General features: G+C 34.8%; 1 protein-coding gene across 1 annotated transcript in view; it reads left to right on the top strand.

The window, feature by feature from the left end:
• Positions 1-18,243, top strand: part of magi1b (membrane associated guanylate kinase, WW and PDZ domain containing 1b) — a 181,387-nt gene that overhangs the window by 117,170 nt on the left and 45,974 nt on the right. The window contains 7 exon segments of the mRNA XM_051122511.1: positions 2,412-2,618; positions 5,486-5,702; positions 8,161-8,243; positions 8,897-8,932; positions 14,147-14,204; positions 14,970-15,055; positions 17,706-17,822. Coding sequence (XP_050978468.1) covers positions 2,412-2,618; positions 5,486-5,702; positions 8,161-8,243; positions 8,897-8,932; positions 14,147-14,204; positions 14,970-15,055; positions 17,706-17,822 — 804 coding nt within the window.

Raw genomic sequence — 18,243 nt, 5'->3', positions numbered from 1 at the left:
ATGGTAAAACCAAAAAATTAAAACTATATTTTTAACAAGTAGAAATACTCATTAAAAACTCATGTTTTCATACAATTTTAAATTGGTTATATATAATGGTAAAAGTTGTTTACTTACTTTTTTAAATTCGTCCTCCAGTTAACACCATTATATTGTTCATTCAGACTGATTCGTGAATGTGAAATGCACACAAACACAAAAAGCAGGATTTACCACATGAACCAATTACAGCTGATCATAACCAGTCATGTCCATCACGATGGAGGCGTTGCCTCTTCTCACGTGACTTTTCCACATTCATTCTTAATTACCCCCCAACAAACTCACGGCACGCTTTAGGTGGTCCGTTATAAACCTGCTGGTTTTGCTGTTAGACAATGTTTCTTTAAAAAAAGAATTATTTATATGCTTTTTAATGTTGTATTTTTTTTCTCATCCAATATTTTGAGGAGGCACTGTCTCCCTCCTCAGATAAAATGCCCCTGATATACACACAGTTTTTTTTTTTCTCCATGCAGACAAACATCAAACTATAAAGCTTTTCTCATATAAATACATGCAGTAGTCTCTTTTATCCATTGCATAACTTGGGATTTGGCTTTTGTAACTCATGCTAAATGATATAAAGGTTTAGTTATGATAAACTAAGGCAGTGCTCTTAGATCAGGGTCAGCTCACAATAGCTGTGGATTATGGGATGGTAAATCTGGTGAAAATCTGACCTTTTGTACACAGTTACATGATCAAATTTCCTTATTTTTTTAGTGACCCAGAAATAGTGCAAAAACCTAATAGTTGTCTATTTAACCTCATAGGTTTTATTTTACATTTTTTTTTCGAAAACATTATTCATTTATTTAAAAATAGATTTTAATCGCATATTTTCAAATGATCTGTCATAAATTTACCTAGCAATAAAATAAAAATTGTTGTATATTTTACATTGCAACTTTTGTTTTACTTTTTTTTATTTCTCAAACTTTCTTATAATTAAACTTTTTTATTTGCATATTTATCATCTAATTGCATTATAATTTATATACACTACCAGTCAAAAGTTTTTGAACAGTAAGATTTTTAATGTTTTTTTAAAAGAGGTCTCTTCTGCTCACCAAGCCTGCATTTATTTGATCCAAAGTACAGCAAAAACATACAAATTCTGAAATATTTTTACTATTTAAAATAACTGCTTTCTATTTAGTTATATTTTAAAATGTAATTTATTCCTGTGATGCAAAGCTGAATTTTCAGCATCATTACTCCAGTCTTCAGTGTCACATGATCCTTCAGAAATCATTCTGATATGCTGATTTGCTGTTCAAGAAACATCAATAACAGTTGAGTACATTTTTTTCAGGATTCTTTGATAAATACAAAAAAAAAAAAAAAAAAAAAGTTCAGCATTTATCTGAAATAAAAAACCTTTTGTAACATTATACACTATACCATTCAAAAGCTTAGAATTAATTACAGAAATTAATACTTTTATTTAGCAAGGATGGTTAACTGATCAAAAGTGATGATAAAGACATTTATAATGTTGCAAAAGATTTCTATTTCAGATAAATGCTGTTTTTCTGAACGTTCTATTAATCAAACAAACCTGAACAAAAAAGAAAACTCAGCTCTACTCAACTCAAATCTACTAAACTTTTTTTTAACATAATAAAAATAATAAATGTTTTTTGAGCAGCAAATCAGCATATTAGAATGATTTCTGAAGGATCATGTGACAATGAAGACTGGAGCAATGATGCTAAAAATTCAGCGTTGAAAGCGCAGGAATAAATTACATTTTAAAATATATTCAAATAGAAAACATTTATTTTAAATAGTAAAAATATTTAAAAATTTTACTGTACTTCGGATCAAATAAATGCAGGCTTTAAAAAACTTTAACTGGTGTATACATTTTATTTATTTTCACATTAAAAAAAACATTCAAAATAGATTTCTAATCTGAGATTTTCAATGCGGTCTCAGACTTTTGGATCTCACTCTATATAAGTGTGAATATTTTGGTAGACCGGGCACACATCGCCCATTAAATGAGACTTTTGTTATTAGTTAAAATCTTAACAACTTTAGTTTTACTCCATCCTGATGTTGTGTTTTGTCAAAATGAATCACTTAATTAATATTAAGGTTTATCAGTCTGCCCGGCGTGGCCGAATTCTAAATGCATTCCTCTCATTTAATGATGTGGAGTGCTTTTCTTTCTGTCCATTGGCCTTAAACAATACTGCCTGATTGTCCAGACAACACTGATACCATTATCTCCCTGGCATAAACTTCATGAAGACAAGCAGTGATTTTGATAATAGAGCATTTTCAAAACCCCACATCATCACGTCTTGCATTTCCTTTAACCCTCCTGTTCTGAATGCTGGTAATATCCTCTTGTTGCCTAGGTAACTATTATGGAACACCCAAGCCGCCCAGCCAGCCCCCTAGTGGGAAAGTGATTACTGGCGATGCTCTGCAAGACAGCCTTCCTGGTTCCCAGCAGTCAACCCCACGCCGCACCAAGTCCTACAATGAGATGCAAAATGCTGGAATAGTGCCTACAGAGACTGAGGATGATGATGAGGTTCCTGAAATGAACAGTAGCTTCACAGGTCAGCAGCGAGCCCATTTGTTTGCGTTTCTGTCTGGCACATGGGAGAAGGGATGAGTGATGCCTCTTTGTTGCTTTCCTCTTCCTTCGCCATTATGAGGGAGGAAGGGGGAAAGAGCGCCATCTGGCTGCGATAGAGGGGTTTGGTTGTGTTCGAAAGCAGCAAGATGGACTCTCCCAGTCTTTATTTATTGATCTGACGGTTATCCGCTGCCAACTTTCACACTATTGAATGGGTTGCGTTTTGTGGTGTTCTTCGAAGACATCTGCCAATGAGGTAGATTCCTGCATGCTATAGATGCTGACTGATGAGAGGTACTGACGTCCTTGTTATCTGATCTCAAGCAGACAGCAGTAATTACAGGTGTCAGCAGTTTTCTGATGTAATTATGTTATTTAATTCATGTTCAGAGAATATGTGCACATTGCATTATGATCGCAAATCTATTCTGTTGTGTACTGGACAACAATGCATCACCGTCTGTTCACCTGTCAGTCAATAGTTATGCTATAAGAAGGATTTGAAACTTCATCAAAGACATTTTCCTCATCTGAGTAGGTAGGAGGTGCACAGCTAAAGTTCAAATAATGCATCTGCTCAACTACAGTAACGTTCAGCACTGTAAATGTCATGTTTGCTGTGTGATTAAAAAAGTAGGAGTATAACTGGAAGCAGTGCTTTTGTGCAAACAACTTTTTTTGTGCTTTATCAACATGATTGAAAATGTGAAAACTGACATAGTGAATTATATATATACAAAAGTTTGGGGGTCTGTAAAAAAAAAAAAAAAAAAAAAATATATATATATATATATATATAATTTATTTAAAGTCTCCTATGCATTTTTTAGATCAAATATACATTAAAATTAGTGATTTTGTTAAATATGTTTACATGAGTGTTTGCATAACTAATGCAATTTTATTTTCTATATTTTATTATTATAATATAGTTAGATTGGTCTAAAAACACTTTTACAATCTCAAATTTAAAATAAATAAAATCAATTTAAAATAAATAAAAACTAAATAGAATAAGGAAGATAAGGCAATAGACAACAGAAAAATCAATAGAAAAATTGTTATTTAATAATAGGGAAGATTAAACAGATTATACAGGTTAAAATTCAGAAAAAAAAACAATAGAGAAACTAAAAATGAATATTAAGTATAAAATAAATCAGTCAGTCACTTCATTCTCATGAATTAGACCAACTGTATTATCATTTTATGTTATTATGTTAATAATTGTTTATTAACATTGAAAAGCATTATTATTATTAGTATTATTATTCATGAAGTTGTGAAAACTTCAGGAGTTATTGTAAAAGTTGTGAAAGTTTATTTTATTTATTTTTTAAATATGTAATATTAATATTTATTAATATTAAAATATTATGTGTTATATTTTATGTTCAGTGTGTTTACAATTAAATTAACTGTTTTTTTATTATTATTATATTTTAAAATATAATTTATTCCAGTTGCAAAGTTGAATTTTCAGCACCAGTCTTCAGTGTCACTGGATATTTCAGAAATGCAGCTCAAGAAACATTTATTATTATTATTATTATTATCAGTGTTGAAAGCGTTTGTGCTGCTTAAATTTTTATTTATTTTTTGAGTAAACGGAAAGCATAAAAGAACAGTATTTATTTAAAAACAAATTGTAAAGTTATAAATATCTTTACCATCACTTTTAAACAATGTAATGCATACGCGCCACTGAATAAAAGTATTAATTTATTAAAAATAAAAAACTAAAATCTTACTGATCTCAAACTTTTCAACAACAGAGACACATTTGAGACATGTTATTAATACTAAGGATTGGTTAAATCCAGAATTAAAATTTCCTGATAATTTACTCACCCCTGTCATCCAAGATGTTCATGTCTTTCTTTCTTCAGTCGAAAAGAAATGAAGGTTTTTGAGGAAAACATTCCAGTATTTTTCTTCATATAGTGGACTTCAATGGGGATCAATGGCTTGAAGGTCCAAATTGCAGTTTCATTGCAGCTTCAAAGGACTCTACACAATCCCAGTTGAGGAATAAGGGTCTAACAAAACGTCTGGTCGTTTAATAATAATAATATACTTCTTAACCACAAATGCTCATCTTACACAAGCTAGAGTTAAAAATCCTGGAACGTTTACCTCAAAAACCTTAATTTCTTTTCGACTGAAGAAAGAAAGATGTGAACATCTTGGATGACATGGGGATGAGTAAATTATCAGGAAATTCACGTGTTTGACATCTTGTGTTTGAATCACCTGAAACGAATGTAAATACCAGTAAATGTCTGGTCTGTGTAAGCAGTATGACGCTTTTCCAATCCGTCCTCAAGATTGTAATCGCATGTTTTGTTCAAGAGTATATTTGTCTGTATTATAATATTTTATAGTGCACATTATGTTCAATATCCAAGTTAATTCTAGGGCTCTTCATTTAAAAAGGGCAATAAGCTGTCCTATTCATACAGATTCACGCCTTTCATTTGACAGAGTGGTTTGATTTAAAGCAGCTAATTCAGTGAGGCGTGCCATGCAATGTAGTTGAGAGTCGGTTTGTTTAGATTCCTCACCTGTTTAGAGAAGGTTAAGTGTTAACTGTTTACACAGTATGAGGGGATGTTGGTGATTTTATTTTTTGGTGTGGGTGGGAAAGTGTCAGACAGCCAGGTGTCGGTATGCATATTTGTGTGTAGTAGAGTGTGAATGGTGTTTGATCACTCCACAGGAAGTGAGAGGGAGGGTGCTTGGTGCCACTCTTCAAACCATTGGCTTTAGCCAAAGTACACTGGCATGTTCATTTAGGATGCAAAGCCTCGTGTTGAACTGAGAGGGTCTGTATTTGTGTACTTGCAGGAGACTCGAGTGAACCGGACGACCACCCCTCCGTGCGGCCCTTCGCCCGCGACCACGTTCAACCCTACGGGCTCAACAACACCTCGGCGTCAACCACGGAGAGCTCTCAGAATACACACACACACCCCGGCTATCCCACGGAAGAGGACCCTCTGGGCCCTCTGCCCGAAAACTGGGAGATGGCCTACACCGAGAACGGAGAGGTCTACTTTATAGAGTAAGAACCGGCTGCTGTCTTTATACGTTTATTAGATTGACATTTACAATGAAGCATTTTGGACTTTGCAGACTTGAAAAATTAATGAATGTTTAATGCGTAAATAATGCAAAAAATCTAACCAAGTAGCAATTTTACTTTTTGTGTTGTATGATTATGAAATATAATTAATAAATATAATTGGCCTAAAACAAAAACCCAAAACATGTAAAGTCAATTATAAATAAACTTAAAAACAAAGATGAATAATGAAGTGGCAGTAGATAATAGAAAAATTAACAGAGACATTAAAAATTGGTAATAAGGCAGCAGATCAATTTTAAAAAATCAATAGAGAAATTGAAAATTAATAAATCAGTCACTTCATCCTCACACATTAGACTGTAACTGTATTTTTATCATTTTATCAAAATTGTTTATTAACAGAAAAACATAATATTATTTATGAAGTTGTAAATTCTTTAATATTGTAATCTTAAAATGTATTAATATCTAAACATATTTAAAAAAAATTCTATTCATATTTTGTCAACATGTCGATAATTGCTTTGGTGTTGAACATTGCTCAAAGATTAGTAATTGTAATTTCTCAAATCATAATTATTGTAATTTAGATGTTAATAATTGTTTATTAACATGGTTATGATATTGGCATTCTGTATGAAGTTTGAAAATTATTAATTTGTAACATCAATATTTAAGAATATCAAAATGTATTAAATTAGTATTTTACAGTAATATTTTTGTCAACATGAAGATAATTGCTTTGATACTGAACATTTTTTTTCAAAGATTTAATAATTTCTCAAATCATAATTATCAATTTTTAAAATGTTAATACTTGTTTATTAACATGGAAAAAATAATATTGTTATTATTTAGTAATTTGTGAATTCTTTATTTTTAATTTTCAGTATGTAATATTAATATTTATTAATATCATTAAACATAATAAAACATTTTAAATTAATGTTTATTAATAACATTTTTGCCAACATGTTGATAATTGCTTTTTGATGTTGAACATTTTTTCTCAAAGATTTAGTAATTTCTCAAGTCGTAATTATCATTTTTTTTATGTTAATAATTGTTTATTAACATAGAAAACATTATTATTATTATTATTATTATTATTATTATTATCATTTTTAGGTTGCAATTTTTTTAATATTTTTATTTTTATTATGTAATATTAATATTTATTATAATTAAAGCATATTAAGTATATATATATATATATATATATATGTATGTGTGTGTGTGTGTGTGTGTGTGTGTATATATGTGTATATATATATATATATATATATATATATATATATATATATATATATATATATATGTGTGTGTGTGTGTGTGTGTATATGTATGTATTTTTGTCAAATTATAATTATCATAATTTCTATTTTATATTTATTATATTATATATATATTATAATTATTTATTAACAGAAAACCACATTGCTATTATTTATAAAGTTGTGAATACTTTAATTTTTTATTTTTAATATGGAATAGGGATATTTATTAATATTAAAACATAATATTTGTATTAACATTTTTGTCAACATGTTGATTATTGCTTGTTGGTGTTATTATGACTTGAGAAAGTACTTAATCTTTATGGAAAAATGTTCAACATCAAAAAGCAACGATCAACATGTTGGAAAAAATATTATTATAAAATATTAATTTAAAATGTCATGATATTTGTAAATATTAATTTATTAATTTAAGAATTCACAACCTAATAAATAATAACAATATTACGTTTTTCCACAACAATAAACAATTATTAAAATAGAAAAAAATATGATAATTAAGATTTGAGAAATTAATAATTACCATCATCTCAAATTATTATTATCATAATTGTTATGTAAATAACTGTTTAACACAATTTATTAACAAAAACTTAATATTGTTATTATTTTATATTAACATTTTTGTCAACATGCTGATCATTTCTTTTTGATGTTGAACATGTTTTTTTTTTTTTAATTTCTCAAATGTGTGTCATTTGGTCCTCCAAAACTGAAAGTAGATCTAAGAAAAGTTCTGACATCTTTTGTTTGCAGACGTCGCTTGGTTTGATCTTTTAAATCTAATGCAAAGAAATCCAATGAAATGAAATACATGCATACATACATACAACTGTGACCTTATTTTCTAAAACCGCTTCTTGAAAGCACTGTCAACATGTTTAGATATTTTTATGTATAGACACAGCCTGCGCTATAAATACCTGAGGTTACAGTAGTTTTGTGTTTACCATTTCAAGTTTACATATGGCTGCTGGCAGTTTTTCAGATATCAAGACAGGAAGTATCAAACACTGCGGTATCTTTAGTATATGTTTTCCTGCCTGCTGGGATGCAGAAAAGAGACCACAGGATGTTGTTCTGCAGGCGTCTTTTCGAACAATGCCTCACTGTCTGTGTTCTGCATCTATTCATAGCCACAACACAAAGACAACATCCTGGATAGATCCCCGATGCCTGGACAAACCTCAGAAACCCCTGGAGGAATGCGAAGATGACGGTATGGACGTGTAGCTGACTTTTTGCTTGTGCAAATATAAGTTTCATGGTGTTTTTGATGACATGCTTTCATAACGCTTGTTTGCGAGTGCTTTTGTAACATTGTGCATACATAAGCTTGAAGTTTTTGAAATAATACCTGGTTCACAATAGCAAATACAGTTTCAAAGTTTCAGCCCTTACGTCATGCATTGTAGTCTCATGAGAGCCTGTAGATGGCGCTCTTGAGCTGTCATAGCTATAACAGCCACTCTCACCTTGTGACAGAATGACTAAGGCAGCCTGTATAATGCTATAAGGAGGGTCTGGATTATATTGAATCTCCTCACACAAAAACAAATCACTCCCTTGAACCTCTATAAGCCAGAGCAGGTTTATGATTATGCACAATATGATTTTAATCACTCAGATGTTACATGATAATCCTGCATTAACTCAAACAATCATTTTGCTATTAATAAATGCCATTAATTTTGCATTTTATGATTTGAGAATAATAATTCCCACTGTGTATATAATATGCTGGCATAAGCTTTGAGCTGTGATTTTTGCTTTTTTTTATATCAACTAACCTTTCTGCCTCTCTGACACCCTTCCTCTTTTTCTCGCCCCACTTTGTGCACACCTGCTCCCCTTTTACTCCCTCTTGAGAAGAAGGGGTACATACAGAGGAACTGGACAATGAGCTAGGTAGGCCACAATTCCACAGGGAAGCATTTTTTCAAAGCCAGCCTGCATGTTTTTTTGGGGGTAGATCGATTCATCTGTGCTGCTTTGGGACCAGATGTTTTCTCTCGAATCCTGAAACTAATTATGAGAACTGACCGCACGGTTGATCCCAGATCAGTGCAAAGGTTAACGCTACCCAACGGCGCCGTGTTTCAGCTCTGCTGTCGTCTAGTTCTTTTCGGAATGACCGTGAAACACGTTTCATTACTTTCAAACAAGGTTCATTTGTGTTGTCATTGGCACTGCATGACATAAAATATTCATTGTTACTATTTCTACCACTGAAGCAGTTTAACTCGGGACTCTCGCAGCTGGGAGTGGTTCCGTTTTCATTATGCATGCAAATAGCTCGAGAGATCCGAAACTATTATGTCGAGCTAACGGTGACAGTCAAATCATTGAATAATTTGTTGCTTTAATCAGTTTTACCGTCGTCAGAGCACACTATATCAGCGCGCAGAGCTCTCTCTGCTGTTCAATGTGCCTTTGTAATTGAAGGGCCGATTCGTCATTAGTAACGGATTAGGTGATGCAGGCAGTGGCCTTGAGAAGCCCTGTGTTTGCGTCCGGGCTGATTGGAAGAGCACGGTCAATAGCTATTGATTCGAGAAATCGGAGCCATTAAATAGACGCCGTGACTGCGGGATGTGGGCAGTAGGTATGAGAGTATCCGGTCGCACGGTAGAGACCTGATCCTGTAGAGAGGGAGAATGGGATGCAAACAGATTAATGGCCAATTTGTCAGTAGAGTCGCAGTAATGATGTGGGGGAAGGACAGGATGTACTGTCCAGCAGTTGCTTTTGGCAGACATTTACGCTGACTTCTTTAACAATTAAAATGTAAAAAAAAAAAAAACAAACAAATGAGATGTTGGGTGAAATTTACATTTCTCATTACGTTAATTAATTACAAAAAGAAACTAGAAAAAATGTTAACATTAAAGCTCTATTTGTTGACTACTTAAATTGATTAGTTAAAGGGGTAGTTCACCCAAATATGAAAATTATCCCATGATTTACTCCAGCTAGGGCTGTCAATCAATAACGATTATTTTGGTAATCGAGTAATCTGCCGATTTTTCTGACTTCTGACGATTAATCGAGTAATCGGATAATTATATATATATATATATATATATATATATATAGAGAGAGAGAGAGAGAGAGAGAGAGAGAGAGAGATATCTCAGAGGTTGCGTTAACCGAAAATTCTCCGTCATTGACGGAATGTTTTTATCAGTGACGGAAAAATCTGAAGGCCGTACATCATTTTGACGGATTACACTGAGGGTGAGCTATTGTAACTTGTAACTGTAATTCTCACTCCTGACGAGTTGGTGGCGAGTGCGCTCCACTGTAGCTGAATCCAGAACAAAAACGAAACTATAGTGAATGTGTGTTTGATTACGCACAAGCGAGTACACAGAAATTGTGTTTTTTGAGTTAAACATTTCAGCATTTTTCTCCATATAATGGACTTATATGGTGCCCCAAGTTTGAACTTCCAAAACAGTTTAAATGCGGCTTCAAACGATCCCAGCCAAAAAAAGAAGGGTCTTATCTAGTGAAACGATTGGTTATTTTCATTAAAAAAATACAATTTAAATACTTTTTATTCTCAAACGCTCGTCTTGTCTTGCTCTGCCTGAACTCTGTGTGTTCTGGCTCGAGACAGTTAGGGTATGTCGAAAAACTCCAATCATATTTTCTCCCTCAAATGCAAAAATCATTTCAAAATCATCCTACATCGCTGCAGAAGTTCTGACCCAGTCTTTGCAAAGTGAACATGCAAAGAAGATCAAACACCCTTAACAAAAAAGGTAAAACAGCGATATTGGTCGATTTTTAAGTTGAGGGAGAACATGAGATGGGAGTTCTTCAACATACCCTAACTGTCATGAACCGGAACAAAAACAGTCCAGGCAGAGTAGGACAAGACGAGTGTATTAAAAAGTATAAATTATATTATTTTTATTAAAATAACCGATCGTTTCACTAGATAAGACCCTTCTTTCTTGGCTGGGATCGTTTACAACTGCATTTGGGATCGTTTGAAGCCGCATTTGAACTGCGTTTTGGAAGTTCAAAAATGGGGCACCATATCAGTCCATTATATGCAGAAAAATGCTGAAATGTTTTCCTCTAAAAACTATTTCTTTATGAATGAAGAAAGAAAGACATGAACATCTTGGATGACAAGGGATTCAGTACATTATATGTGACTTCTCCTTTAACTATGCACTGTTCTTACCCGTTATGTAGAATGTGAGAGTATTATTGAGTTGCTGAGAATTTCAATAGAAATAGAAATAGTGTACTTTAGATTCCAAGATGATTCCAACTTGCTGTATGACAAACACAGAGTTGCATAATGTATGGTGTATCATCTGGGACGCAACTAATGTTTTGAAAGCACCACAGAAATAAAGTGTTTACACTATTGGTTAAATCAACACACAAATATCTTAGCTGTAGGCATTGTTTAGGCATTTATTTTTTCCCCAGCCAATTATTTTAACATCTAAAAAATTAAACACTTCACCTTCACTGCAGTGACTTTGCGACAGCTTGTCTATTACACATTTGCGCAAATCCTACACTGTAAATTTCACTCAACAAAAACACTCGTTGATTAATTATGTTAAATTCACGGAAGATCACGAAGGGTGAAGATATATGAGGCAGAGGCTGCTGAGAGAATCGTTCACCGGTAGATCGTTATTTGTAAGTAATTAGTGTTGGTTGACATTTATAGATTCATTAAAACAGTACAGGAGTCAGCCGTATTTGCTATCGCTGCTCGGGAGAGATAATGAGTCCTTGCTTTGACAAAAAATTATAAATGTGTGCCACTTTCATTGGCCAATTAGAAACTGGCACGATATAGAAATCTTCTCTATGGGAGGTGTTGTGATGAATTTCCTGTGTGCTGCAGGCACTATGCTAATACAACATCTCTGTGTCCCGGGCGCTACGACATTTCTGTCTAAACCATGGTAAAGAAAGCAATATTTTCATTTGCATGAAAGCGCATTTCACTGTCGAACACGGCTGAGCCTTTTCATGATTATTCTATTATTCTACACAAGACGTGTTGTGTATCTTTTCGCCTTAACAGTGTCGCGATCAAATCTCTGAACATCTTCTGTTGTTTTCGTACACTTGTCAACCTTTGCCTGGAATATTCGGAGCGGTTCGTATTTTTGTTGTTTGCCAGGTCAATAGATTTAGAAATGCCGGGAAACATATCTGCTGTTTATGTAAATATCACAAGGAGGATCTGTCAGAGAGCTGTGGCTTTAGAGACAAATGACAGATCTGTACACAAACTTTATACTGTTGTAAGCGTAACCTGCGTCTCCAGTCAGATGTCTCAATTAATATGGAATTCCTAGGATATTGTAGCAGTGTCTTTGTGAAAGAATTGACTGGAGACTGTTGAATTATTTGCAATGGAGATAGTGTTACCAGTGTGCATTACTTTTTAAAAAGCTTGTTCTATTCATCATTTATTTTTCTGTATGGTTACCTCATGTACTGTACTTGTGTTGATCTTAAACACTTTTGTGTGTAGAACACTGATTCACTATCAAGTCGTCATTACTAGGTTGAATGAGTCACTCGAGGCTGCATTACAGACTCAAGCATTACTTTAACAGTAGGGGTTGTTTTTATTGTTATTCGACATGCAAAGAAAGAAATAGCTTTTTTTTTGTTTTCTTTTCTCTTTTGCTGTGGTAGGCTACATTTCTTTAAAGGATTAGTTCACTTTCAGAATAAAAAATTCCTGATAATGTACTCACCCCCATGTCATGCAATTAGAAAATTAAGGTTTTGAGGAAAACATTCTCCATGTAGTGGACTTCAATGGGGATCAATGGGTTGAAGGTCCAAATTGCAATTTCAGTGCAGCTTCAAACTGTCTTCGATCGTAAAGAAGTTGTTTTTTTTTTTTAGAAAACAATTTCAGGATTTTTCTCCATATAATGGACTGATATGGTGCCCCGAGTTTGAACTTCCAAAATGCAGTTTAAATGCTGCTTCAAACGATCCCAAATGTGGTTGTAAACGATCCCAGCCGAGGAAGAATAGTCATTATTTTCATAAAAATAATACAATTTATATACTTTTTAATGTCAAACGCTCGTCTTGTCTTGCTCTTCCTGAATTCCTGTTTTATTCCGGTTCATGACAGTTAGGGTATGTCGAAAAACTCCCATCTCATGTTCTCCCTCAACTACAAAAATCGCCCTATATCGCTGTTATACCTTTTTAGTTAAGGGTGTTTGATTTTCTTTGCATGTTCACTTTGCAAAGACTGGGTCGGTACTTCTGCAGCGATGTAGGATGATTTTGAAATAATTTTTGAAGTTGAGGGAAAAAAATATGATTGGAGTTTTTCGACATGCCCTAACTGTCTTGAGTCAGAATACACAGAGTTCAGGCAGAGTAACACAAGACGAGCGTTTAAGATTAAGAAGTATTTAAATTGTATTTTTTTTTTTAATGAAAATAACCGATCATTTCCCTAGATAAGGGAATAATTTCCTCGGCTGGGATTGTTTACAGCTGCTTTTGTGATCGTTTGGAGCCGCATTTAAACTGCATTTTGGAAGTTCAAAATTGGGGCACCATATCAGTCCATTATATAGAGAAAAATGCTGAAATGTTTTCCTCTAAAAGCATAATTTCTTTACGACTGAAGAAAGAAAGACATGAGCATCTTGGATGACAAGGGGGTGAGTACGTTATCTGTACATTTTTGTTCTGGAAGTGGACTTCTCCTTTAATTTCTTTCTTTTTTTTTGACTGAAGAAAGAAAGACATGAACATCTCGGATGACATGGGGGTAGCGAACTCCTCTTTTAACATCACTGAAATCAATCAGTGATTCAGTGAACTAGAACATCTGGCAACCAATCAGAATCAAGCATTCTGTAGCGCAGTTGTATAAATGGGTAAACGAAGAGGATAAATGATGCAGTTTGCATGATAATTATATTATCTGCTCCACATGGTTATTATAGTTTTAAAGCGTCTAGCTTGTTTGTGTGAAACCTCTTGAATTTTAATTGGCCAAAAAATTAAGACATCATATTACAAAGGACTTGATAAAAGCCTTATTAAATTAGTTATAATGAGCTGAAAGTGTCTTCTGTTTTGCTTCTTTTGCAGAGCTGCCCACAGGCTGGGAGAAGATTGATGATCCAGTGTACGGGGTGTATTATGTTGAGTAAGTGACTCATCAATGTTACCTTCAAATCATCTTTATTTCATGACATTGTCGCGGAACTTGAAAGAAACAGTCGCCATCTTTTTGATTGGGCCTGTTCTGTTTCGGCTGTATACACCCTTTGTTACTGTTACCATTTTGAAATCTTGTTCTCTCTTTTTCCCTCCCCTTCAGAGGGACCCTTGGGTTTGTAGCGCATAAATATGAATGCATTCATATGTTTTGATGTTGTTTCAAAGCAATACCTCCGAGGCAGGAAGCCTTCCGGTTTTTGTCTTTGGAGATGTTTACTTACGTTTTGAGCTGTATTTGCCTAGTAAACCGCGCAGGCCGTTTTGGAAAGTGGCCTGGATCGCAGCTGGGTGCGATCTGTATTTTTTTGGTAAATGTGGTGATGGGGTTTTATTTTTGGCTTTTGATCTGTGTTTATTGAGCTTGTCTAGTCTGGTAGAGAGATTTTGCTTTTAAGCACATACGATGAGAGAGAATGGCACAATTTTTCCCCCCTCAGTTTTAAATGAATTTTAAATGAATGCAGAGGCTTTCAGCCATAGTTTAAGCTGCCGTTATTGCCTTTTCTCTGAATTAATTCACTTTATTTCTCGTCCGCTTACCTGCTCTCCTCATGCTCAACCTTTACCTGCCCTCTCTTTCTATTTCCTGTTTCTCCCTCTGGTTCTGTTATTGACTGTGTCCTCTGCTCACTCATCTTCATCACCTCTCTCTCTGTGTCGCTCACTCTCTCCCTCTTTTTCCACCTCCCAGCCATATTAACAGGAAGACGCAGTATGAAAACCCAATTCTGGAGGCTAAAAGAAAGAAGCAACTGGAGCAGTCTCAGCCCGCTGAAGGTGAGCGGTATATCCAAGGTTCGTTTCAGGCCCGACATGCCGCCATTTCTTTCTTTTCTTATATGTTCGTGATCGTCCATGTTTGTCATTTAAAGTTTTGTTTTGGAATGGAGGGATTACGATTAATCTTTTCATGGCTTAAATTTTTTATTTATTTAATTTTGCTATTCATTTTGCTATCACTGATTCGTTACTGCTGAAAACAGTGCTTTAGGTTTTTTTCATGAGTGTAATTCTTGAAAGAAAACAAAAAGAGAAGTCTAACATCAAGCGGATACAGGCTTTTTCTAAATTTTGGTACACATGACTTGATGCGTTTAAATGTTAATGTCTTTTGTTAAACCTGTTTTTGTTAAATATGTATATAAGGATATTCCTAGTTAATAACAAGGAGAAACCAGTATTGAAGTCAACATTAAATGCAGTTTGCAACGCATTTTACCTTCACAGTGTTAATATGAAATATTTAAAAAGTAGCCTTTAAAGTCAAAATAAACTTATGAACTTCATATGGTTTCTTAAAAAGATAGTTCACCCAATAATTGTCATCATTTCTGAAAAAAGAAAAATTGTCACAATTGTCTCATCTAACCTTCTTTCTTCTGTAAGTTAGTGTTTTTAAGCATTTTACATTTATTCAAAAATAACTCAAGGCTATAACAATTTAAACATATTTTATTTGTGAACTTATGTTCTGCTGTTCTTTTTAATTAACTTTTAAGCATTTTTTAATTTTTCGGATCATCAGTCATCAAAGCTTGGTAAATATTGGTCAAATTTCACCAAGCTGATTACTCACTGAAAACTCTTACAGATGATGTTTTCAGGCCATTTTAAAGGGGTCATCGGACACTAAGTTCACTTTTACATGTTGTTTGAACATTAATGTGTGTTGGCAGTGTATGTACAAATCTACCCTATAATGATAAAAATCCATGCAGTAGTTTGTAATTAATCTCTAAAAATAATATTCCCTTTTTCGAATCGAGCCATTCTCAGATGCCTGTCATTGTGGCATCACACAGACAGAGGCCGCTCCCACGATAGTTGATTGACATGAGCGTCTTACCTCAGATCAGTCCGCCCTCCATGTTTTGTATCGGAGCAGGGATGTAAGTTAGACAAGAATTGAGCGATTGAGGTGTTGTGTTGCTGGATGTAATGATGAACGTAGTGGTCGTCATTTACTCTCGACATCTGAGCTGCTGAAGATGCAGTGGATTACTTTGTTTGTGAAGGGAATGCGCCTCCCGATCTACATAAGTGCATCTATGTTTGCACAAATCATTCATGATCCAGCACTTACAGCAGAAGTGAGTATAAGGGGATTTTTATGAATCTTTGCCATCGCCTTTCCTAATAATGTGCTAGTTAGCAAGTTTATTGGCTGAATGCGGCTAAAGTAAACAGGCTCGTCACTCCACAGAGAGAAGAGAGGGGCGGGGTGAGCAGAGCTCATTTGCATTTAAAGCAACCTCGACCAGAATGGGATGATTTTTACAGAGCTGCAGGCAAGGTAAAACGGGTGTTGTTTACACAACCACTGAGAATTTTTTAACCAAAGTATATTATAGACTTGTGGATAATGGGCATCCGATGACCCCTTTAAGTCTTATTTTGACGTAAGAAAGTGGTTATATCCAAGTGTGTGAGTTGTTTACTTAGGTTTTTTAAATTAGACTTCCCATAAACGCCATTATATTGTTAATTCAGACTGATTTGCAAAAGCGGAATGTGCATGAACACAAGAAGCAGGATTTATCGCATGAACCAATCACAGCTGAATTTAAACAGTCATATCCAATCTTATCGTGATGGAGGCATCTCATGTGACTTTCCCCCATTTATTCTTAATTACCCACCCGCCAAACTGCTTTAGGGCAGGGGTGGCGAACGTCGGTCCTGGAGAGCCGCAGCTCTGCAGGGTTTTGCTTCAACCCTAATCAAATGCACATGAACAAGCTAATCAAGGTCTGAAGGTTTACTAGAAAGCTACAGGCAGGTGAGTTTTAATTAGGGTTGGAGCTAAACTCTCGAGGTCTGCGGCTCTCCAGGACCGGAGTTCGCCACCCCTGCTTTAGGGGGTCTGTTAAAACTCAGTGGGCTCAGGGGAGGCGAGAGAGAAGCGAACTCGCGCTGTAACTTTACCCGCTGGGGTCACTGTTGGACAGAAGAAAGACTTAATTTCCTATGCCACAAAAAACTGTGGCCAATAAACTGATTTTGATTCTGAAAATCATACAAGTTTAGATCTTTACCTTTAAGAAAACAAATGGGGTCAATTTTGAGCTCATGTTGACTTTGAAGGCTACTCATTCTATAAATGGTTTAGAAAGTTCTACTGAAATGCAGGTTGCCATGCTGGGACATGTCCTTGATCTTGTTCCCAGCCAAGTCAGCTGAACATTGCTTTCTTGATTACCTAATAACTTCTTCTCCCTCAAGTTCAAGTATCTCATATTCTTCCACTGATTGTGATACAGTACTGACAGTATGCAAGTTTTACATCTAGAGCAACTTAGGACACCATAGGGGGCTCTAAAGGTCTAAAGCTGGTGGCTGCACAGCTTCAGTATGAGTTTGAATAGACAGGAAATGTGACTGGCTTGAGAGACACACAAAAAAGGAAGTGCACCCTTCACTCTTTCAGAATGGATAGAGGAGCATTCGTCAGGAGCACCGCTAGCGAGCTATGCTGCTAACCACCAAGAGACTTACAGAGAACCTGGCACCGCCCCTCCACTAGCACCCCAACTGGGGGCTAAACGTATGTGCTGCCTCCTTTTTTTTTGTTTGTGACACAAATACATACATACCCGTGTGTGGCGTATTCCTCTGTGGACATTCACTATTCACTCACTCCTGTTTCACTTTTTCCAAATCTTCCTTCCCTCAGCTCTCTGTCTCTTCCGTCCCTGTGTTGTTTGAACACCCGACGATAAGCTGCTTATTTAAAGATTTAGCAAACACTCACTTTTATCGGAAGATGTTGCATTGCCCTCACACCATTTGCCATTTCTCTCTGGTGTCTTCAAGTGGGCACTCGTTCAGTTTCCGTGGCGCTTTCTATAATGTCACATACAAAAGATGCATTATGGTTAAGGTCAAGGATGTGTTGAATTAAGGAAGAGAAATGCTGTCGTTTCAAAAGATTGTATCTGGAATGATTTGACGCATGAAAATCCAGT

This window comes from Labeo rohita, chromosome 11, assembly GCF_022985175.1.
Source record: "Labeo rohita strain BAU-BD-2019 chromosome 11, IGBB_LRoh.1.0, whole genome shotgun sequence".
In the NCBI taxonomy this organism is placed as follows: Eukaryota; Metazoa; Chordata; class Actinopteri; order Cypriniformes; family Cyprinidae; genus Labeo; species Labeo rohita.
This window is presented reverse-complemented; position numbering and strand designations above follow the sequence as displayed.